This window comes from Marmota monax, unplaced genomic scaffold (genome assembly GCF_021218885.2).
Source record: "Marmota monax isolate L192 unplaced genomic scaffold, Marmota_monax_Labrador192_F-V1.1 WCK01_AAM20220418_F8-fsc00146, whole genome shotgun sequence".
Classification (NCBI taxonomy): domain Eukaryota; kingdom Metazoa; phylum Chordata; class Mammalia; order Rodentia; family Sciuridae; genus Marmota; species Marmota monax.
Window position 1 is genome coordinate 2,715,880 of NW_026694096.1, and position 24,996 is coordinate 2,740,875.

The 24,996-nt window shown below is 34.6% G+C and overlaps 1 protein-coding gene and 1 long non-coding RNA gene across 4 annotated transcripts in view; one reads left to right on the forward strand and one right to left on the reverse strand.

Annotated features, from left to right (window-relative positions):
• Positions 1–24,996, reverse strand: part of Syt1 (synaptotagmin 1) — a 507,557-nt gene that overhangs the window by 124,286 nt on the left and 358,275 nt on the right. For 2 of the 3 annotated variants that reach the window (XM_046465102.2, XM_058585775.1), the window contains 3 exons: positions 19,188–19,310; positions 15,934–16,101; positions 12,163–12,330 (listed from right to left, as the gene is read on the reverse strand). In XM_046465102.2, coding sequence (XP_046321058.1) covers positions 12,163–12,330; positions 15,934–16,101; positions 19,188–19,310 — 459 coding nt within the window. The remainder of the gene's footprint in view (positions 1–12,162; positions 12,331–15,933; positions 16,102–19,187; positions 19,311–24,996) is intronic. The other variant, XM_046465103.2, reaches the window with a different exon arrangement.
• Positions 1–24,996, forward strand: part of LOC131424982 (uncharacterized) — a 148,448-nt gene that overhangs the window by 117,378 nt on the left and 6,074 nt on the right. The gene's annotated exons all lie outside the window — the stretch shown is intronic.

The following is a 24,996-nucleotide window of genomic DNA, read 5'->3' on the forward strand; positions in this document are numbered from 1 at the left end:
GCCTACCCCATAGTGTTGTGATGAGGATTAAATGAAAAAAGCCACTCTGTGATTTTTATACAGCCACTCAGTAAATTTAAGTTCCGTTAAACCAGATATAATGCAAATTTACATTTTTCAGGTAACAGACCTTTGGAAGCATTGTTTACTAAAAAGAAACATTTTTTTTAAAACCACAATTAGGCAATCCCACCAGGACACTTAGGTTCCACAGTCTTTATGCCACTTTCAAATATGGACTCAATGTAAATAAAGCATCAGCATGACACTGCTTGGAAAGTTAAAGAGAAGCAAGTATCTCTCCACTCCTCCTCTTGGATTCTAGGTTAAACATCGATATTGATTTTATAACAGGAAGGCACTTCAAAGGCTGCTTTCTGCCCGCCCTATTTGTGACTTAAGCTATCCACAAATATGTTTTAAAATCAAAACATAAAACTCTAGATTTTTTCCCATTTTAATATTCTAATCTCACTCTATTTTTGTTTTTTGACAGAGACACAATTAAGAATAGATATTCCTGACATTCTGCTGGTTTCTGAAAGACATTTTTTTTCCCCTCCTGTCTTTACATATTGGCAGAAAGTGAAAATACCAAGAAGCACCTTGTCAGAATATTGATTTACTCATGTAGAAATAACAGCTTAAACTAAAGAGCAGCTTGTTAATTATTGGTAAACAGCAGTCTCCAGCCACATTCCATAGTGTTTGCAATTTAATGAATGAGAGGACTGTGATTAGAGGTATTTTCAAATTTTCCTTTCTGGTCTCTGCTAGAATTGTACCTAGGGTCTTCCCTTCACTCACTAATATCCCTGTTTTATCTGGGTCCTCAAATTTGTTTTTGCATATGTACATATGTACATATGGGGCCCTTCCATTTAAAGAGCACTGATGTGGAAAGTGCTTTTGGAAAGGATGTTGAAAGCAAGCTAGAATGGAAGGAATTCCACTTGTCCACATTGCCGTGTATGCATGGCAAGTGGTAAGTAGGTGACTTGGCCTGGGCTGGTTTTTCTGATCTCTGACATCTCCACCATCCATGCTCCACTGTGTTTTCTAAGTCAGGAGTCTGTCAGCTCCTGAAGTCCAGGAGCAAGACACCCCAGAGAGGACCCTGCCATACAATTTTGGTTCTCAATCTTTCTGTGGTCTGCCTCAGGAGGAAAAGAACTACACATAATTAGTGTTTTGGGGGACATTTAAAGTGGAGCAAAAGTGAGAAGAGATGAGAGAGGAGAGATGGCTATCAGGGAGATAGGTGAGAGTCATAAATTATTTTGAATGAATTGAGTTGGGGAGAATTCTTCTATCAGCTCTACCAGAAAAGCTTAGGTGCTACTCAACTTTGCTTTCAGGCATCTGAAATCTGGAGAGGGTGGAGAGGAGTAATAATAAAGATACGGAGACTGTCACTGGCTCTACAGGGAGATGTCCCTGCCCACCATACAACAGAGAAAGTGAAGAGCTGCTCTATATATCCAATTGTTTGTTTTAGGTATTCATTTCATATTTGAAGTGTGTTTGAAAAATAATTTTAAATTTCAAACACATATTTATATAATATATTCTATATTTCTCAACAGCATTTTACATATGAGGAAAAGAAGCTCAGAGAATTTATGGAATTTGGAGTCATAGTTCATACCATACTTATTTGATCTGTGCCACACAGTCTCCTAAGAGTTAAGTATTGTGATGTATAAGATGATCTTTTTTAACCTGTGGAGACAATAAAACTGGTAAGGAACACATCTTTTTTTGTGTTATAGCATCATGTGGCTGGCTAGGTACCTTATATTGAGACTAAGAGAGTATGTAATAAGGTGCTAAGTGTATGGTCCAGTATAGACAATATACTGTCAAGGTCAAGGTCAAGGTGATGCTCAGCATCATCAGGGAGGCTGGTGAGAAGAAGACATGATAGAATTCCACTAAGTAAATAACACAGTACATCCCTACATAGATGATTACCTGGTGTCCTGATCATTTTAGGTTTAGAGAAGCATTATACATACACCTGCCCATGATCCAAAAATTCTTGTAGAAATGAAAACATGTCTACAAGAAGCTGTAAAAGTACATTTAAAACAACCCCCCAATAAAAATCCCTAGAAACAATTTAGTTGTTTGTCAACAGGAAAATGGCTAAACAAATTTTGATACATGCATCTGATAGAATATGACTCAACAAAAAGGAGTGAAAAACTGTTGTATGCAACTATATGAAGGAGCTCAAAGTCATCCCATTGAGTAAAGGAAGCTAGACAGAATAGTGTGATTCCACTTAAATGTCATTTGAGAAGAAGCAAGCTAATTTGTGGTGATGAAATTGAAACAGGTTTTCTCTAGGTGCTTGGACTAGGGATTGACTGGAGAGAGCCATGAGGAACTTTTTTGGATGGTAAATAGTGTTCTATAACTTGAGTGGAGTAGTGGCTACATTGGTGTATACAATTGTCAAGACTCAATGTGCTTAATGTCAGGGCACTTTATTATATGTCAATTTTTTTCTCAATTTACAACATTTTATTATTAGACAAAGGTCCATAAAATAGCAATTAAGTGACTTGGGAAATATTTGAGAAGACAAAGGATGAAGACAGGCTGAAAAAAAGGATGACTTCTAATATTTAGAACAATTCTTCTACATTGGAAGAATGAAGCCTAGAACTTCTTACCCTAAAAAAGATTGGGGTAGTAGAAAATGGCTTTGGGACCACAAAACCTGGTGCTTTGAGTCTTGAGTTCTCACTGACTAACCTTATGATCTAACCCTGGGTTTATTATCTGCAAAAGGAGAGTCTTAGTATGACCTTGTATCAGGAGCCTAGGAATAAAGAAAGTGCCCTAATTGAAATAGAGACTAGAATATTTCAGGGAAAATTTCTAAACTTTTGAAACAGTATCAGGAAGGACATTCCCAACCTACCTGACAACTTTTTCAAATGGGGCCCTTGTCAATATGGAACATCATGCTTCCATGTTTGGAGTTTTAATGCCTGAAACCCTTTTTAAAAAAATCGCTTTATTGAAATATAATTTACATATCATAAAATTCACCTGCCTAAAGTATACAATTCAGTAGATTTTTGTATATTCACATGGTTGTACAATAATTACCACTAATTTTAGAATATTTTCGTCACTCGAGAAAGAAGCCCCTTATCAACTATCTATTGTTCTCCATCTCCCTGCCATGCTCCCTTCCTCTTGTAGCCTTACAAAACCAATGATCAACCTTTTGTCTGTGGATGTGCTTATTCTGGTGAATCAATGTGTAGCATGTATCATCACTTCATTCCTTTTTATGGCTGAATAATCTTGTGGGGTGATACCCTATTTTCTTTACCTACTCATTTGCTGATGGACATTGGTTTGCTTCTATTTTGGTCTATTATGAAACATGTTGCTATGAACATTCATGCGTCATTTTTTGTGTAGGTATGTACATCCATTTATTTATCTTAGGCATATACGTAGATGTGGAATTGCTTGGTTACATGATGACTCCATTTAACATTTTGAGGAAAGATAAGACCGTTTCCCAAAGTGGCTACATCATTTTACATTCCCACTGTCAATGGATGGGGTTTTAGTTTCTCTACACTCTTACCAACACCTATGATTGTCCATGTTTTTGATTTTTAGCAGAGCCTAAAAGCTTGAGTTCTTATGTGTGGTGTTAAAGCTTAGAGGAGCTCACCGGGAAACACAATGTTAGTACCATCTTCCACTCACATCCACTGAGCCTGGCCTTGGGTTGGCCTTTGTGACTACTTTTCACACCCAAAGACTTGCACACGAGACCAGGCATGAACGGAGTTCCCCCTTTTGCTACAGTGTCTGACAATCTTCTGAACCCTTGGGCTTGTCTGAGTCTACTCATAAAAGGAAGGAAGTAGGTACAATGGCCACAGCCCTGCTTTTTTAGCTGGCCAGAAAATGACAGCTCTGATTAGTGTTTGCAATCACAAAAACAACCAATATTTACTGAGTTTACCTGGTGCCAAGAATTGTTTTAAGGGCTTTGTATGAATTCTCTAATTTAGAATGTAATTCAGCTCAAGGAGAGGAGTAATATTTTTTTAAATGCTTTCATTAGTGTATTATATTTATACATAATAATTGGGTTCATTTTGACATAATCATACATGCATGGAATTAAATTTGCTCCATTCCAGTTTCCTGTGTCTCTTCTTTCCCTCTCCTCCTCCCTCCCCCATTCCCCTTCCTCTATTCTACTGGTCTTCCATTTATTTATTTATTTATTTATTTATAATCAGTGCTTTTAATTACATGCATAAAGGGAAATTTTGTCAAATTCATTCTGCATTCTCTCCCTTTTCCGGTTCCCTCTCCTTCCCCCTCAATCTCCTTCTACCTCGCTGATTTTCCCTCTCTCCTTATGATATCTAACTTCCTTTTCCCTCCATTATTTTGCTGAAGATTTCATGTATGAGAGAAAACATTTGGCCCTTGATTTTTGATTCTGCTTTATTTTACTTAGCATGCTGTTCTCCATCATTTATTGGCAAATGCCACAATTTCATTCTTCCTTATGGCTGGGTACAACCTCATGGTATATATATATATATATTTTTTTTTTCTTAATCTTTTGAGATGAGTAATATTAACCCATTTTTAAAAATATTTATTTTTAGCTTTAGGTAAACACAATATTTTTATTTTATTTTTATGTGGTGCTGAGGATTGAACCCAGTGCCTCAGGCATGCTAGGTGAGCACGCCATCACTTGAGCCATATCCCCAGCCCCAATATTAATCCATTTTATGGAAAGATTAATAACAAACCCAACAATACCCCATTAGCAAGTGGAATCATGTTGGAATTACATAGGCTGAGTACAGACCCAGAGGTTTAAGCTATTCTTCTGTTCTTCTCACCATTAATTTATAATTGACTAAATTTAATGCATCTATCTTATTCACCATGATAGCCCAGAAATCAGCATAATCCCTGACGTATAAAAGGGGCTTAATAAATATATGTTGAATAAACAAAAGGATGAATGCATAAAATTAATTTGCAGTATTTCAGAGCTCTTGAGTTCCTGTGTGTGGTGTTAAAGCTTAGAGGAGTTCAGTGGATAACTGGAAAGAATTTAGTCATGTGTAAAGTAAGTTTGAGTGTGTGTATGTGCTTCGTCTCTCTCCCCTTAATTATTTAAGCTCTTGTTTGTCATCAAGTCCTCATCCTCCTCCTTTATTCTGTATTACAACTGGCACCACTCAATAACTGACATTTCCTCTAATTGTGGAGTAACAGATTGTAATGGATTAAAGATTTCACAATACAAACATTTGGCCCACTCAAAAATAGGTGGGAGTAAGACAGAAGGTAAAAACATTTAATTTGAAGACTCACAAACAAGATAATAAAAAACCTGTTCTAAAACATATGATGAGTTTATCAGAAAAAATTACATTTTAAAAGGTTGGATGTGTAGAAGATGGTACAAGACATTCTCCTGTATTGCTTCCTACTCAGAATTCTCCACACTGTCTCAATAATATGGAAAGTCAGATATAGAAGCGATTGCTCTTGTTTGTATCACTTTTCTTGTTCTTTCATTTTCTATTTGTTCCCGTTTCAACTCCCACTCCTCACTTTCTTCTCTGCCAGCCTACATACATGAAACCCAGGCTTCCAAGCCGTTCTGCTCTGCTTTATTTAAAATTCAGCTGATAACTCTCTCCTTTTATTCTTTTGATTAAAAAGAAAAACTAACACCTACACTGGTTTCTATTTAAAAAATTAGATTTCCTTGGCACTACATGTATTAGAACTTAAATCTCCCAATGAGAATTTCCTGCATGGTAACCCATTTGCGACACCATGGAAATGATGCTAAGCTCGGAACATTTCAGTCAGAGTCAGAATATAGTCCTTAAGAGTCAGAATATAGTCCTTAAAAGAACATTCACCTACCTCTTCACTTTTTCATATTAATTAAAACGGTTTCACCCAATTTAATCATCAACTCATCATCTCTGCTTGACCCTAAGCAGTTTCTGACCATTTCAATGGAATTTACCATTTAAAGATAAAGACAAGTCACTATTAAATAGGACAGACAAAAGAATGTATTGAACACTGGGAGAGTTTATTTAGAGATAGGGCTGGAATTTGAAAGTATTTTGGGCTTTTGTATAAGCAGTAAGACTGAAATAGTTGGGTATCCTTTACAGACGATTTCCTTGAACGTGATGTGACTTATGGTATGTGTTTGTAAGAGAAAATTCTCATTTCATTTTAATTTGTTCAGTTGATTTACTTGAAAATATTTGAGCACTTTGTGTGTTGTAGGCATAGGGCTACTGGGGACAAAAAGGAACACCAAGTAGATAATCTCCTTGCACTTACTGAGTGTTGATCAACTCTGGCAAAATGGCATTGTGGAGAGAAAAAGGATTTGGGAGTCAGATGGACCTGGGTCTAAATCCTTGTCATGTTGTTTATCTTGTGGGTGGCACCAGGCAATTGTGTTATCTAACAAGCAAAATGTTCTAATATGAAGAGTGACTCCATATGGTTGCTGCAGGAACTCTACAAGATGACATGTGTAGAGCACTTAGAATGGTGGGCCTGGCTTTCATGTTCCAACTCTAGTCCTTGGGAAGAACCAAGATTTATAATATTTACTTTGTTCCAAGTTGAGATTTATCAGTCTGCTATTTAAGGAAAAAATTGTCATTATATTACTTGATTCAGTCTTATTTCACAAGATGTCAATTCAAGCTCTTGCAATTATTATTAACATACTTTAAAAAGGGAGTTTGGAAATATTTCTCACAGTACAACAAATACCTCTCTCCATTCATTTATTCAAAAATATTTTGCACCCCTATTATGTGCTTGCTTCTGTAATCAGACTTGGTTTTGCAGTGGAGAACAACATTCATGGCTGCCATCTGGAAGGAGCTTACAGAGTGATGGGGGAAGACAGACCATGAAAATTTAAAAAAAGCAAACAAGTGTGCCTTCCAGACATGCTATGGATATGTTTGTTGCATTTCTCAAGTATTATAGACTGTGAGTGACATGGAAGGAAGGAAGGTTCTTATTGGTATCATGCTTAAAGTTAGAACAATTAACCTTTTATAACTATTTCCAATCAGAGCATTGATTTGTTGGGTGGAGATTCCCTGAGAGCATGAGTTGCCTTCTAACTATAGGAATGGCATCAGTTGCTTCAAGATCCTTGGCTGTAAAGACACCGACACCGTAAGAAATAATAGCTTTAACCCATTTCAAAGAAGTATCGAGTAACTGACCACTGGAAACTAAAAAACTTCTGTCTTTTGATTGAATATGTATTCTCCAAATGCTTCTCTGTGAAGTAAATGTTTTTCTAATTAGGCTTAAAAATGTGAAATTTTCTTGCAAAATTGATTTTCCATTAAGGCACTAAAGTAGTTTCTCTTCTGCTTGGGTACTAATTAAATTATGTCCCAACTTGTTTTAATTCAGCAATCAATTTTTTTTCCATTTGCACTGGATTACAGAATCTCATTTAAAAATCACAGTTTAATGAATTCCACACAAAGCAGAGGTGATAGACTTATTCTCTAAATGGAAACAAAACAGTACTGGTCAAGACTTGAGAGTTTGCAGCCTATCAGGGCAGAATACTGAAAAAAAGAAAAAAAAGAAAAAAAAAAAGCCAAAACCCCAAAAGCAAATAAAAAGGCTCAGTCCTCTGGTGGTGTCTATGTCTTGTGCTGTTTTTAGAGATAAGAGACAGTATTGCAAAAGGCATGGGGATGTGAGGGGGAAAAAAAGGAACAAAATGCTAAAATAAAAAGGATCTAAATTCTTTGAGGATGTACTTGATGCTGGGTCCAGAACTGAGACAATTTCTAAAGTAGCCATAAATTTATAAAAAGAGAAAAATTGAGTCATGACAATATTTAAAATAAGTAAAAAATTAAGAATGGATTATTCTAAAGAATAGTAATTCAGGTTTAATAATTCTAGATAATAATTTAATGACTCTAAATAATAATAATAATTCAGATTTAACCTGTGAGTGTATGAATAATTATTTTTTAAATGATTTAAAATATCTCTAAAAGTCAACATAGCTTGAGAACATACATATTGAAAATCTTTTGGAAATGAAGGAATATGCTGATTATATAGGATGATTTTGAGGTCTTATACTGAGAAAGGAAAAATTGATACAACAAATAGTTTTCTATGTAATCACCTCTCAAAAAACTCAGGATTCACATTTCTGTCTAAAAAAAAAAAGAATGAACAAAACCAAAAGAGAATAATTGAGCTGTCCATGGTCAAATTCCACCTTCATCTATTAGAAGGTGGGGAAGTCACAAGAGGGAGTAGTCAATTCATGTAACATTAAAACAAAAAAAATAAAACAAACAAAAAAAAGCAAGTAAATGTAAGCCAGTAAGGTGGCTTTCATTGTGTTAATTTAAGACACATTAACAAGCCAAATGGAAGCTTCACCTTGCATGGAGAATCTAACAGCAGGAGCTGTGCTTATTGAGGTTTCTTCTCTATCTCCTCCTTTTTAAAACGTGCTCAGTCAAGTCCAAATGTGATCCTTACACTGTCCATGCTCTATCCTATTCCTTTCTAAACAACTTGCACATTAACGGATCACTGAAATAACACATAATTCTTTCACTTCAACAATTGCTTCATCAACTCATGGCTTTTACAGTTCTCATCTTCCTGGCCACCAAATTTTACCCTGTTTAAATCCAAGACTAACTGAATAGCCTACTGTGGTTAATAGTGCTGTTTCCAGATTCCAAAATTGTTCCTTGAGTTCTTTTTTTCTCACTTTCTTTGTATCCTTTCAACTCATGATGACATTAAAAATAACAGTTAATGCTGTTAGACAAATGGCATTGTGGAGAGAAAAATTTTAGAAAAACTAAAATTGTGAACAAAATTGCTCATGTAAAATGGAAAAACAATTTCTTTAAAATCATGAGAGCTAAGCCTTCAATTTATTCATTCAATTATAATTTTCTGTGGTTAATGGACAGTAGCATGAAAAGATGGAGCACATATCAGTGAGAATAAGTAATTCTTCAGATATGAAATGTATTTGGAATCTTATTTCTTTTATAAGGAGAAAGTACCTTTCTGGGTCTGGTCATCCAGGAATACTTTGCAAGCTAGACATCTGTTGTATGAGGCCTCCTGTATCATGACAAAGGGCAACAGCCCCTCAACTGAAAACCAAAAATCACTATTCTGGAGAAGATAGCAAAGAAGAATGTTTCTAGAGTTTAAAAATGTAATAGTAGAGTTACTATTTTTTATTGAAAACTTCAAGAGCCATTCAATAAGTGCAACAGCGCTGAGGAAAGAATAAAGAAGCAGACATAGATAGAAGGAAAAGAATAGAACAATTAGGGAAATTAAAACACAAAAAGGAGAAAGAGAACACAAAAAACACAGTAGGTTACAGAAAGAGAATAGGAAATCTCTCATTTATTGAACGATATACCAGACTCGGTATTAGGTATAGCAGATTCCTCCTGATTTAATCTATATGTAAGAGCAAGGACAGACGATGGTAGTTTACTTTAATTTTTTTTTTTTTTAGATTTTGATGGACCTTTATTTTATTCATTTATTTATATGTAGTGCTGAGAATCGAACCCAGTGCCTCGCACATACTAGGCAAGCGCTCTGCCACTGAACCTCAGTCCTAGCTCTAATAGGATACTTTCTAGATTAAAAATCCTGAATTTTAGAGTGCTTAAGTGGCTTGTCCCAGAGATAGTAAGTAGATCAGTTAGGACCAAACCCCAGAAGTGTTTGATCTTAAGGACAGATCTTGCCCAGAAACCTGTGTAGATGAAAATAAGCAAGGTAGAGATTGAAGTTAAGATGATGAGTCAACCCCAAATTTCATGAAAACATAGTGCCATTATTTGCCCCCTAAAAATAAAACCACTTAGCACAGAAGCATGAATATAGTAATGCATAATAAGAATTTTCACCAAGAACATGTATATACATGTATATACAGATCCCAAACTGTATCTATATCTATCTGTATCTGTATCATCTATATCTATACATATATATTTGGTATTAGGGATTGAACTCAGGGGTGCTTTACCATTAAGCTAGATCCTCAGTCCTTTTTAAATTTTTTAAACATTTTTGAGACAGGGTCTTTCTAAATTGCTGAGGGGCTGGCCTTGAACTTGAGATCCTTCTGCCTCAGCCTTCCAAATAGCTGGGATTACAGGTGTGTGACTCTATGCTCAGCTCAAATAATTTGGATGATAAAAGTCTTAGGGAAAGAAGACAAAGAGAGAAAAAAGGGGGCAAATAAGGTGAAGAGAACAAAAATAAGATTGTTTTGGGGTATCTACCTAACCTCAGATTCTAGAGTCAAAAGTGTCAAATTCTGCCCCATACTCAAAGGATTTTTGAAAGAGGAGAATTGCTAGCTCATCTATATACCCTTAACTCAGGCAAAAATATTTTTCACCTTTTCAGAAACCCACTGGTGTGATCTTGAAATCCCATAGTAATTGTGGTAAGAGTAACTATATACCCTGGACATAGCCTTGTGAAGTCCACATGGTCATATTCTGATAATTAGCCAATGAACCAACCACAACCACTTAACTAAAAACCACTCAGCTAATAAATATTTATTATGGTCCCACTTTATCTCCAACTCAAGGAATTCACAGTCAAACCTTTCAATAAAATATGAAAGTTCAATGAAACATGTTACTATTTTGTTAAATATTTAGAAACATCATGTTCAAAGGATTGAATATTTCTTTTTATACAGATGTTAAGCTTAATGTCAATATTACCTAACTCATATGGAAGAACTACTTATAAAAAATCATAAAATTTAGAAAGGCAGTATTTTTCCTATGTTATTTTTGATGGATGAAAAGTAGGGCCAAGTCTATTTCAATATTTAGGATGTCAATTTTGACTAACCTACTGGGAAAATATGTATGTCTCTTCTTTCTAAAAGAGAGCAAAGTTTTCTTTTGATTACTCAAGTTACTCAAGCAATTTTGCTTCTTTTTTTTTGTAACCAAATAATAATTTTAGAGCACAAACAAAATCCAATTTCAGCATAGCAATCAATAATCCTATTCTGAGACCTTACCTCACTAAAGTGGTGTCAAGTTAGCAGCTTGAGATGGCTCAGAGAAAACCTCAGGCTGAGAAATTTCCCAGGTAAAGGGCTTGATTGAGTTTTTTCTCTGAAGGCTTGGGCAACTCTGATTTCTCTGGTAGCCCCAATGTGACTACATCTTACCAAATTTTAGGGAGATATAAGTCCGAAATGATAGGCTTTTGCATTATAGTCAATTGTCAGGACTCCGGGAAGTGGCTGGAAAGGAGTTGTTTAGGGCTTTGGAGAAGCTGAGAGTTGTTTGCTGTTCTGGTGGTGGTTTGCTGAGACATCCACACAGAAAAAATGCTAGTGCCAGGCAGGAGGAGCATAATCAAATGGAATTGATTATTATGGCGCTTCAATGTACTAAGGATATTGAACTTCCCTTTTTAAATCACAGAAAAATACTGGTCTCAACTATTAAAGCTGGGGAAAAAACAATGTGAAGACTACTATAAAAATGTGAGTCATTTAAAAAATGGATTTAATATTGGCCTTTGTGAATTATATTTGATGTTTCACCCATCAGGCTCTGATATCTTTGGGAGAAACAATGAACTGTCTGCAATATACAGAAATAATCAAGGAAAAAGTGCCATTTTATTTCTTTATAGCTATATAACCTACATAGAAAACCAGAAAAATCATTGTGGAAAAATACAAAGAATAATAAGATGATTTTTCTCTGTCCCTTTAAAGAAGTGTGTGTGTGTGTGTGTGTGTGTGTGTGTATGTATGTATGTGTGTGTTTGTGTTTGTCCAGAGGAGTTGGTTACAGATCCAGTGCATGAATCTCTCCCTTTTCTTCTGAACAACACACAGAAGACCTGTATACTTTATAACCAGGTTATACAACCCCTTGACCATGTTTTGCCAGCTGTCAACATCTAGAAGCCCACATCACCTTTGGTAAAAAGCATCTCACAATAGGTTATTGTATGAGCAGCAACTGAAGCTATAGCTTGTCACATCAGAAATGCTAATGATTCTCTTACCTCTTCCTTCTCAGCACTTTGCAGATCACGCCATTCCTCAGTTACGTGACCGAAATCTACTGTGTTCATGGGGACTTTGAATTCTCCAATGATGTCATGCTTGGAGAAACGATCAAAATCATACACAGCCATCACCAGAGTTTTGCCGCCTAGTTCCGAGTAAGGGACCTACACAGAAAGAAATGAGGATAAATATCTGCTCACAAAAATACTTAAAATCTGCTACTACTTTATGGCATTAATTTAATACTTATGTTGGACAAACAGACCAGGGAGATAATTTTTTTTTTTTTTAAATTGAGTCTTTTAACTAACTGAAGTTGAATCTACCTGAGGAAAAAACTGGAACTTGCCATAGATTTTTCAACTTATTTTAAAGGTCTAAAGCTATTAGTATTATTAATAATGGGTCCAAAGATTAATAAAAGAATAAATAAGCCCCGGGCACAGTGGTGCATGCCCGGAATCCCAGTGACTCAGGAGGCTGAGGCAGGAGGATCATGAGTTCAAAGTCAGCCTCAGAAACTTAGTGAGACCCTATCTCAAAATAAAAAAGGGGTTGGGGATGTGGCCTAGTGGTAAAGTGCCCCTGGGTTCAATCCTCAGTACAAAAAAAAAAAAAGAATAAATAAGCCAATTACATTTGACTATTGTATACATTTCTCTTGCAGTATGTATGTATATGTCCCTGTGTGTGTGTGTGTGTGTGTGTGTGTGCATTTATTTATTTATTTATTTTTGGTGCTGAGGTTGGAATCCAGGGCCTTTTGCATGTGAGGGAAGCACACTACCAACTGACTATATCCCCAGCCCTCTCCTACAGTATATTTTATTGTCATTGTTGTAAGTTATATCATCAGGATCTAACTTATTCGGAAGTAGAAAATGTGTTTAAAAGTTCCATTAACTCTTTCAAGCCATTTGAATACTGCAGCTTAATGGAGCAGCGACATACTAAAAGGCATGCTAGGAGCCAAAAAAATTTAAATGAAATTCATAAGGTGCCTCACCTACTCTCTAAAATAATTTACTGATTGACATGCACTGACTAGAAAATTGATGTTTTGAATATCAGAGATTCAATATAATATGGATCTTGAAGTTCACTCATAGGTATGACACTCTTTAGTATGAATAGTGGCAAAAGGCCAAGAACTGATGAATTCTCCAGCTGTTCAAATATATCTGGGACAGATGCTCTGGGTTGGGAAGTTTATTAGTGACATTTTTAATATTCAGGGAAAAGCCGTGCAATTCAAGTGAGCTACACTTCAGTAACTGGGTAGAAATGTCTAATGAAGAAATTGTTTAGACTTGTATTAAAGGTTTGGTCAATTTTCATACACTTCATATTTTATCAGTGTAAATGGTTGTCGTGTGCTCCAGCAAACATTTCTCAATTAACTCTGTACATTAAGAAGGGAAGGAGAGGAAAGAATACTTGACCGTAAATGTACAAGTAATCTTAGTTTACCAGGAGTACTTTCTGTCATTTATTTATCATGTTTGGAATCTGATTATATTATTAAAACACTGTGATTAAAAATTAGGCATAATGCTTTTCAATTTTAGAAGGAATCTAAAATAAACTCAAAGAGCCATATTTTTAAGGAAAAAAAATTAGAATAATTATAGATAAACCTTTGAAATTGTCATTGTATATCTAAAACCTTTCTATAATTTTGATGATCAAAAACCTGGGTTTGGGGTCAGAGAGACCTGGGCTTCCCAACTTTCTGTCTGAAGGACTTGGGGCTTCTTCATCTATCAAAATGAGAAAATAATAGTATCTATTTCTTGGGGCCATTTTAAGGATGAATGAATGTATGTGTACCACCTAGCATACAGTAGACACTTAAATGGTTGTTACTGATTAATACTTCCTTCAGGTGGGAGTTTGTTTTGGAAGAAAAAAAATATAACATTAGTTTGGGGCAAGTCGAGTTCATGTTCAGTAGATTTTGACTCAATTCTAGAGCCAACTATCTAACTTCTTATGTTTCCCTTCCTATATCATATTGCCCTTGTCATTTCAAGAAATGTAGTCTACAAATGTCTACTGGAAAACTTAGCTGGTTCTCTTTTACATTGGCATATTTACTAAATGTATCAAAATATACTTTGAATCTCTTTATGGCTTGCTCAACCTTGCCAAAATGTAATAAAATAGAAATTATAAAAGTTTATAGACAATTAAAATGTTCATTATACTTTTTGGAGTCATAGATATTACTCATAAAATTGTATCATTATGTTTTTTTTGGGGGGATACCAGGGATTGAACTAAGGGGCACTCAACCACTGAGCCACATCCCCAGACCATTTTCATATTTTATTAGAGACAGAGTCTCACTGAGTTGCTTAGAGGCTTGCAGTTTCTGAGGCTGGCTTTGAACTCAAATCCTCCTGCCTCAGCCTCCCGAGTTGCTGGGATTACAGGTGTGTGCCAACGTGCCTGGCTTGTATTATTCTTATTATGAACAATTACAAAATTATTTTAAAAGAAATAATATATAGGAAAGTCAAAGGAAAGCCCTACAATATTATTTCAAATAATTTAAGATTCTGCTTACTAAATTCTATTTAGAAAGATCTGACCTAAATAAAATGAATACATAGACAAATAAAATGCTTTTGATGACTACTTGCAGTATTTCAAGAATTCATTTTATGTTTTGTGGTGTGTTGACCACCATGATTAGCTCTTCATAGGTTGATAATTTTCAGATTTTTTTTTTTACTGCTACTTTAACTCTCTAGATACAAAAAAATGATGGATTTTAAATAACATTGATCACAATAAAACTTTTGTCTTAAACCTCAAAAATTTTAGGGTGAATGGAAAGACACTGCTCCTTCACAATATTGTAAACACATTTTGAGAAAATGGCTCATGCCCTCAACTCCATCAAGTTATGTCAGAACAGAATGTCTGCTAACAGAGGCACAGCAGCCACTACTAAGCCTGACTGATGGATGGGGTGATTTTGAGTCAGCTTGCTGGTATATTCACAAGCATTTCATTTTTCAGAGATGTATTGTTCTAAGTAATGCATTTTAAAAAATTCACACATCCACCAAAATAATTGTTTTTGTGAATGGCCTCAAGCGAAGAGCTACAAAGATCCCTGCAGCCTGCAGGGCTGGTTTTCTGGATGAATTATTTGATCAAAATCTCTCTTGGTTATTGTTTGTCAACTGAGGTATCTTAAGAAGATGAAGAATATCAGAAGAGCCTAGAGTAGAGGAAAAAATACGAGAAATGCCGAAAACAATGTGTTCATATTCTTTTCATTGATAAGAAGATGGATCTAGAGTTTTCAAGTTGCCCCTGTACATTAAGAGCTTTCAATAAGAGTCATATCTATTTGTACTATTTAAGCATGGAACATAGCTTCCTTTGTTCTGTTTGCAACAGGGTTTACCTATTTTTGGGACTTGGAATTCAGGGAAATAATGATTTCTTTCTTTTGCCTTTATTCTGGGTGTGTGTGTATGAGCCTATTAGCACATTTGAAGTTGACCTTACTTTTCAGATGTGACCATGACATCATAGTCATGTTATCAGTCTATACTCCATTATGAAAAGTGATGGCCAACTCCTACCTTGACCACACTTAAAGCATAATATAGACCAAAGAGAAAAATTGAAAATATTCTGAATACAATCATTTTAAGTCCTTGAATATGTGTTCATGTGTATGTCTGTGTCAGGATAAAACCAGTATTAAAACAACAAAAGAAAAGTTATAAGTACATAAGAAAAAATACCTTGAAAGTAAATTGCTCATTGAAGACAGGATTAAGGGTTTTTCGGTGGACTTTTGTCTCAAATTTCTTCTTTTTATCAGGCAGCAGAAACACTTTCACATAAGGGTCAGATGTGCCTCCCATGTCTAAGGCAGGCAGTTCAGCAGCCTGGATGATCCCTACCAGCAGCTGAAATGAATGACAGGGAGCAACAAGCACAAAAGTTGGTGACACTTTGGAAAAGATTGATTTGTTCACAGTGATGCATATTGTGATTTCTCCCCATTCCTCTTTGCTTTCAATAAACTTTTATTCTCATATGAATCTGAACACGGAAGGCAAATGAAATGAGCTCTCTAGACTTCAGAACCCCAATTATGACAGATGCAGGCTCTAGGAAGCCAACTTTTAAGCACAAAAGAGGCTTTTAAAAGGTTGCTGATTATATTAGATATGAAATTCATATTTGCAAAAGGGTTGCAATCAAATAACTTTTCAGTTGCTAAAAGCTCTTGTGCATTGTTTTTCTTTCCCGGGCATGATTTGTAAGTGGAAATAAATTGTTAAACAATCACAAGTCTGTAATTACAAATAGAACATTTTTATTCTTTACCAAAGTCTCAGACCAGCTAAGTTCAGAATTTTTTATTTCTGTTTAGCAATAGAAATATTTTAGAAATCAGGTAATATTTTGAGATTAAAGAAATAAGATATTCAAGTTTCTGTCACCCTTGACCTTCACTATGTGCCAGCTAATTTTTATTTAACTTATAGTAGAATGATTATTATCCAATAATTCTTGTATCTAAATATAAGACATTGAAATAAAGAATTATAATTTAAGCTTCATAGAAAGGGAGGGGAGATGACAGATATAGTTTTCATGTTAAATAACAATGTTACTGATTTTTTTCCAAATACAACAGATATCTCTACATTTGTTAAACACTGTTTTCTTACTCATATAAGACTAAAACCCTATGAATATTAGAAATTATGGCATTGTTACCATTTTAAAAAGAAAAAAGGTATATGTGGACTATTCCAGTGGTTCTGCCACTGGAGAGTTATGTCAGCAGACTGATTTAAATCCACATGGGAAACAAAAGTAGATCTTTTGTGATTCAAGGGACATACTATTCAGTAAATGCAGTCATGCCATAGGCTTTCACTTAAGAGCCTGAACATTTGGTTCTGTGGATTTTTAGTTAGTAGAATGAAAAAGCAAATTTACCTCCTTAAAAATTACATCCATTTTCTAAAAAACTTACCAATCATAGTCTTAAGTGCATTTTGGCTAACTGTCTCAATTTTTAACCTGGATCATACCCTGAATGAGTATGCTGTTTCCATTTTAAGCTTCAGTATGTGTTTTGTGGCATCATCTTTCAACAGCAGCAATGACTGCTGGATTGTGGGTACACAAAACAGAGAAAGATGGTCCAAGAATAGCTAAAGTGGCATTAGATTATAAAGACATGATTGGTGAAGCAAACAATATGACTTGTTTTGCTAAATTGGTATTTAGTATTTGCCTTTATGTGGCAGTGTGAATAAGCAAGAATTTATTTCTTCATTGTTGCTTTTTATAACCTGTTTTCCTTTTTTTCAATTTTCAGTTAGAAATAGAACTGAAATTCCTTTAAAGTAGATCATTTTTAGTTTAGATTTTTAGATATTTGTTAATAAGAAATGCAGTTACTTCTTCTAGCCTCCCTTTGACTTCTGCCTAACAAATAAATATTACATTTCTTTCCACCTTGACAGCTTCACAATTAGGGTATTTTAGGGTCATCTTTTAGTTTTGGTAACATAAGTTGACCTTTAGCTTTCCTGGAATATATAGATAATAGGAAATTTTGCTCCTAACCAAGTCCAGTGCTCAAATTTTGGTAGAAGACATAGAAATGACCTTGAATGCCATATTTAATTGACTGTAAATGGTATAACTATAAATCTTTATAAATCAATAATTATAAGTCCATACCTATAATCAATATGCAGATTTCTAGAAAATATTACAAAATAACTAGCCAGGGCTGTAATGGAGCTGATCAAATAAAAATATTTTTCATATGAGAGTATATTCCACACATCCCTCAGGGGGAACCCTCAAAGGCTGAAAGCATTATTTAAACTGTCCATTCCTAAATAAAACGCAGAATTTCTACAACTATTCAGAATTTTGATTTTGAATGATGGTCATCAAAGCTAAGCATGGGTGTTTGATTTATTGATCATTTAGTGCTCATCAAACTGGGTATCATTAGCACATGCTGGATTAGTAGCAATTGTAATTATAGATATTTGTTCTTCATCCCCTGAAATAATGGGTGAAGAAGCAAACTGTGCCAGAGAGATTTGAACTCCCCTCGATAGAGAATGGCTATGTTATAAAGATTTTTAACAACCTGATTTTGAACTTAGCTTCTTCCACTAATTCTTATCTAGCTTGTTAATTTTCTTTTTTCTTTGCAGTGCCAGAGATCAACATCCCCAACTGCTTGTTAATTTCTTTAACAATTCAGAACATTTAGGATTATCTTTGTCAAGATCATGGGTCCTAGAAATCCTTCAGAGAGATATTTTTAACTGTTATCTTTGAGATACCTTGATAATAGGCAGTGGATAAATGATATCATTCATCTAAATGACCCTTTCCTACTTTTCGAGAAATTGAAGTAGGAATGTCTGTTTTATAATTTTTTTTCCCACTTTTGGGCCACATTCAAGGGCGCTAAAATAAAGTTGTGGGTCTTTCTTCTTTTCTAGAATTGCAATCCCATTAGCACTGGACATTATATAAGGCATTTGTACTTGTACGATTCATGGACCATTGTCAATTTTCCTTCTGTGATTCCTTATCAAGCTGTTTAACTATTTCAAATGGTAGCCCAACCCAAAGGCCCCTAGTTTGGATCTAGACCCACAACGTCTAAGGAACGTTTTTCTAGCTCAGGCTGAGGGACCCATCAGGACAAGAGTGACTGGGAGCTCTCCGTAGCAGACTGACTGCTTCAAGTTAATTTGTATTCTGCCTGCTTGCTGGAAGTGTCATAAGTAGATGTAATCGGTTGAATACTGTGAATTCTAATTACCAGAAGTTAAATTAGCAAGTAGGGGACTGCCTGTACTTAGAAATTATTTCATCAATAGCTTTGATAATTGCATTTCCCTCACAGCAAATGAAATGTTTTAAGAAGTATCTTGCTTCAATTTCTACTTGGTAACTTCAGAAAATGTAATGGAATTAGAAGACATTTTTCCCCTCAGACCTGGTTATTCTGGAAATCATAATCCAGTGAATATTGAAGTTTTCCCAGTTTCTCCTCTTCTTTGGGTTCTTCTTTTTCTTCCCCATCAGTCAAACCAGTTTCAGCATCATCGTCCTTAAGGGCCTATGAGTCAGAAAAGGGATCATATGTGAATTCGAAGGAATTTTCACCAAAATCCAAATTAAACTCGTCCTATAGTCATACTTCCAAGCTGTTAGAAAGCAAGCACTAAGATGCTAGAAACCTGTTTGTCTGACACACATTCACATTTGCTGCTTACATATTTTTTTAAATTCCACTAGTGCACGGAATTTTTTTCCCCCAATCAGCAAGCAACATGGAAGCAATGGAAGAAGCCCCTCAGAATATTGCAAGCAAAAAATGTAAAATTGTTGCAAAGAAAATGTCAACTTGGTACTGTATTTGGCTCTGATAGAACTGCTTCTTTCTTTCTACTATGATAAACATGCTATTAACCAGGCCAATTTTCACATTCTTGTGGTTTAAAAAAGATGCTCAGCATCATGTAAAACATTATTGTTACATGCAGTGGAATAATTGATATGAAATGCATGGTCTTTTCTTGCCTTACTTCCTATGGAAAAGATAAGTAGGTGACCTTTAGATAACTTTCATTCCCTTTGTTTCATATATACATTTGTAATTGTTAAGGAGAAAGAGGGAAAAAACATGCCATCAGCAAATGCATGTTTAGAGAAAAGTTTACTTCCAGTTGAAGTTTACTATTTTATTTTCATAACAGCTCCACAGAAAGCTAGGCTGAATTAAATTGATTTAAGAGTCTATTTGATATCAAAAGTTAAAAAATATATTTGCAATTTTGTCAAAAACTCAAATGGTATAAAATTTATTTTGCATTAAGAAAGAATCATGGTAGTAAACCCCCAAAATTCAGTCAGGCCAATGAAATATCTCTAGTACCCAAAACTTAAGTGCAATATAAATTGAAATACTAGAAAGCCCATGATCACATAAAATGTGTCCAAATGCTCCTTTCTTTTTAAAAATCAAAATGTGGAATGTATTTTCCTAAAATTTGCCCAAATTTTTCCCAAATTTTTATTTGGTTATTAATATTCAAAGGTTTTGGGGGATATATACTCATTGCTATAAAGAAATTAGAACAATTAGAAATCTATGGTTATTTACAATTAAAAATTATGAAGTTATATTTCCCTGATCACTAGTGTGGTTGAAAAAATTAAAAATTCTTTTATTAGCAATTTGCATTTTATGGGACTGCCTATACATAATTTTTGGTAATTTTTTTCCATTGGGCTGTTTGCTTTTTTCTTATTGCTTTGTAGAAGTTCTTTTTAGTTTAGTGGCGTTGATACTGTTGTTGCTATATGTAGCAAATATTGTCCCTAGTTTTTGGTTATGGTATTTTCATTGCTTGTGTGCATGCACACATGGGTATGTATTAGATATATATGTATTACTGTAGAATCTCAAAAGAAATCAGGGTGAGAGATGAGTGATAGATTACTTTTTATCTCTGACAACGCAAAGGAATCTTAACTATTGTCAGCTCTTAAATTGAATCTAAGAATTCTTACAGAACTCAAATGCAAAAAGTATAACCAGGCTTCACATAGCCATCAGAATTGTCAGACTGGCTTCATCACCTTGCAACACCCATCTGCAAGACTACATGATCTTTTTCTCTGCTATGCTCATCATTATCAGAAGATAGATTTTTTTCTGCTCTCACCCACTTGCACAGAGACTCTCCGTGGAAGCAGTCACTAAATTTACCAGATTTCCCCATTTACTTCCTTCCACCTAACTAAAAAGCAAAGAGTTGGATGCTTCCTAGATTAATAAAATTCATTAGTTCCCCTCTTAGGTGAGAAGATCATATAAGCAGACAATTGAGCTATTGTCAGAGATGCCTCCCTTATTGTGCTTGTTGAAATTTCTCGGTGGCCTACAATGAGTGTGGAAATTGAAAATTACCATTAATATATAATCACACTTATATAGAAATCTTTTCAAATAGGGCTAGCCACACCCCATTTAATTTAGTAAGTTTAATTTATACTTGGATAGTTCCTTGCATATTAAGATACTGTTTTACTGATAGCCAAAAGCAGAAAACAATTTAAAATTTAAGAATTTTATACTAAACTTCTAAACTTGAGAGGTGGTGATGGGAGGCCAGTAAAAGAATCTAGAGAAGTGACAAGAAAAAACTACTGAATTAATTAGAGAACTTTAGGAAGTGGATTCCCATAGCCCTTTGTAAACTTGCTGTTTATGTCTTTAGCAGTGTCAAAGAAAATGTGCTTAGAAAATTGAAGTTAATTGTAATGTGCCTCCCTGGAAGATTTTAATTTTTTAAAATAATAGCAAAATAATAAATGCATACCTCTGTTTGAAAAATCTGTTACTCTATCATCACAACAAAAAATTCAGAATTAAAATACTTTTTCAAAAGTCTCTTCAAAATCGACAATTTATATATCTTCTTTCAGCCCAGTACAATTTGAAAATAGTTGAGATATTAAATCTCCTTCTCCCTAGTGGTTTTTACTGAAATAGAAGGTGCAGAACCATCTCTGCAATTATTCTCCATGAAATAGGACTAGATTTTTGATAATTTCTCAGTGCTACTGTTCATCACTGAAGTGATTAAGTCCATTCCTGTCCCAAAAGCTGAGCTTAAGAAAGACATTTTCTGTACTGTTGCATTAAATTCTGACCTATTAAATCAGCAGCTATTATAATATCTCCAGAGCAATATTCCCCACCCCCATGGGACAAAATTTGGAAGAAAAAGCTTGTAAACCCAGCAATTCTGAGGTCTGATAAATTGCAATATCAAAAGATGTGCTGGGAACATTAGGACTTTTAAATTTCAAAGGTTTACTGCACATGCTTATGGTTTGCATTGACATTTACAAGGTGCTTAGTTCACAACCATCAGAAGGAGCATTTGTTCATTCTACGTTAACATTATTCTGATTGGGATTTGATAAGGCTCGCTAAGAAGGTAGTACAAGCGACTGAATTTTCATTCTAAGCCAACAATTTAAAAGTTGAGCTTTCTAATACTGTTGTATTTAATCTATGTCAGAGATGTTTAAAATGAAAACACTTTATCTCTAAAAAATCAGTTTAGTTCAGCCTCTTGATGTGTGTCAGAATGGTACGCCCTCAGCTGTGGAGCCTCAGCTGCCAGGCCACAAATGTACCTCAGCATTGACTAAGGTTGTCTAAGTAGCAGAGGAAACCTACCGCAAGGGACAGTCCAGAACAGTCATGAGACACAACACAGATAAGGAGGACATAGAAGGAAGAAATAAAAATTAAAATATCCACACACATTAGTGAGCACTATGGAGAAATGACCTTCCCAGACCTATCACTACACCAGGGTCCTTCCCTCTGCATGTTTAGTGTTCTCAAGATTCAAGACATGCATGTGTCTTACGCCATGTACATGTATTATCTGCAGTTAATTTTGCAGTCATTGCTGAATGTTTTAAAATTTTTCATGGTTATAAAACTGTACTTAAGAGACATGTAGCTATGAATACTGCAGTTTAAATTTCTGTCAATTTGATATGGATTGAAATGGGAAATACTTATTGCCTTAAAGCCTAACTAGCATAAAAAATAACTAGAAACCACTCAGATCTGTACTGCTTTGAAGTGAAGAAGGTGTAAACTATCTTCATTTGTCTCCCCCATGGTCACTCAATATCCTGCTTAAAATATTTTGAAAACGTAATTTTTTTTTAAAAAATAATTTTAATTTGTGTTTATGCTGTTTTGAATTCAGAGCATCCAATGATCACCATGTTACATATGATCCTCCTAAAATCTGTACATTCTATTTTTCTTCTTTAGCCTTCTTCTTTATAGAATGTTAGACTCCATTATTAACTATTTTGGTCAGACTCAAATAGTAGCATAAGCTACTGTTATATAATTGCTTATCATTGAGACCTATTCTCACTTATCCAAATTATGCTTCATTTGTGTACTTAATTGTTCTTAACTTAGAAATAATACCTACAGTCCTAAGTGGACTTAAAATGAATAAAAATACCTTTTTGAGTGTTCAAAATTCTAACTACTTTGCAACAACATGTTATTAAAAACTATCATTTCTTCATTTGACTAATTTTTCTCTGTTCCTCCTTCTAAAGCAATAGGTGATTGATGAAAGATTTAGCATCATTAAATCCTATTTGAGGTCTTGGTCATTTATCCAGGTCATAACAGGGGTAATAAACACCACCACTATGCTATAAATTATAATCTTATGTCATACAGAACAAATTCCAAAAATAAAAATAGAGATGTATTACCCTACAAAGAAATGCCATAGTTATAATTTAATATTATATAGTGCTTTTTTTTTCCTCCTTTAAAATCCCAGGACACAAGGAAATCACATTTAAATTTTATGGTAATTATGAAAATGATAGTGTTGCATATGCAAATTATTGTTTTCCCAGATATTGCTAAAATAATGTACATGCATTTTTTTCACTCCCATTTCCATCTGGGAGATTATTTCTATACTTAATGTCCTAATAAAATGTTTAAAGAAATTTGTATCTAATTCTGCTTGTTGAAGTAAAGCAAGGCATGATTCAAAACTTCAGTTTCTATTTAACAAATTAACCAATGAGAAAAATCCTTATTAGACATCTGTATTTAAACACATGTGTGTGAGTTTCTGTAACTATGATTAGAAACTGTGAGAAAAATTGATAAAAAAAAACTCTTGTTATCCTGAGCTTGGGCCAAGGCTCTCTGCAGCCTTCCCATGGCTCTGAAGCCAAGCAGAAATGCAGAGAGTGAAAAACATGCCTCATGAAATCCTTCTTAAGAGATATCACAGTATCTTGAATAAAAATTGTTTAAACTCAAACTGAGTATGCGGCTAAGTAGAAAATGATGCAAATGTTTTTAAAATGCTCGTCCTAACATTGGATCAGACTGTTCTTAAGGAGATACACATATTTACAAGTTCTATTGATAGTAATTAAAACCGTAAGATGAATTGATAAAACTGCCCATAGAGTTTGCTATGGGAATCGATTGCTTTGAATTATCTGATGGGAAACACTGGTAACTGCAAATGTCATTTCTATTACAAAACCTCTTCATTTACATTTTTATACAAATTAAATATACTTTAGAAATATTCAGTATGAGTATTTTCAAAATGAAGAGGCTCATTTAATAATTATCATTATTAATAGAAGACTTTATCTTGAACTAACTTGTTCAGTTAATTTGGTTTAAAATAGCAACATAAAGGGAATCCAAACAGCTTCCTTAGACTTGGGAAGACAATCCAGCCAGATGGATTTTATATCAATCAGCATTGTGGTTTTAACTGGTCATAAGTGAGGAGACAAGAATTTTGTCTTCAAATTCTGTTCTGTTCTTTGGTACTGGCTCATATTTCCCTTCCCCCAGATAACTCATTGCTCTTGAGCACCAGTTACTGGGCTAGATGGGTATGTAAGAATGGTGCTTTTCACCAATGCTATGGAACCTAGTTATTTAACAGTCACTATGAACTCGGAGAAAGCTGGAAAAATCCCTTGCCCAAGAGGGAAAGCATTGCAGAACTCTTTATTCTGTTTTTGCAAGACTGTTAATATTGCTAAACAGATGAAATAAAATATCCAGACATCATTTCATATATTGCACCCATGGGGAGGTGTCCTGTGGTGGTAGATGCTCTCCTCTCCTGTCTATGCTCAAGGACAAGAGAAAAACCTCCCAAATATTTCCTTGCCATGTTGAGATGTTGAGCAGA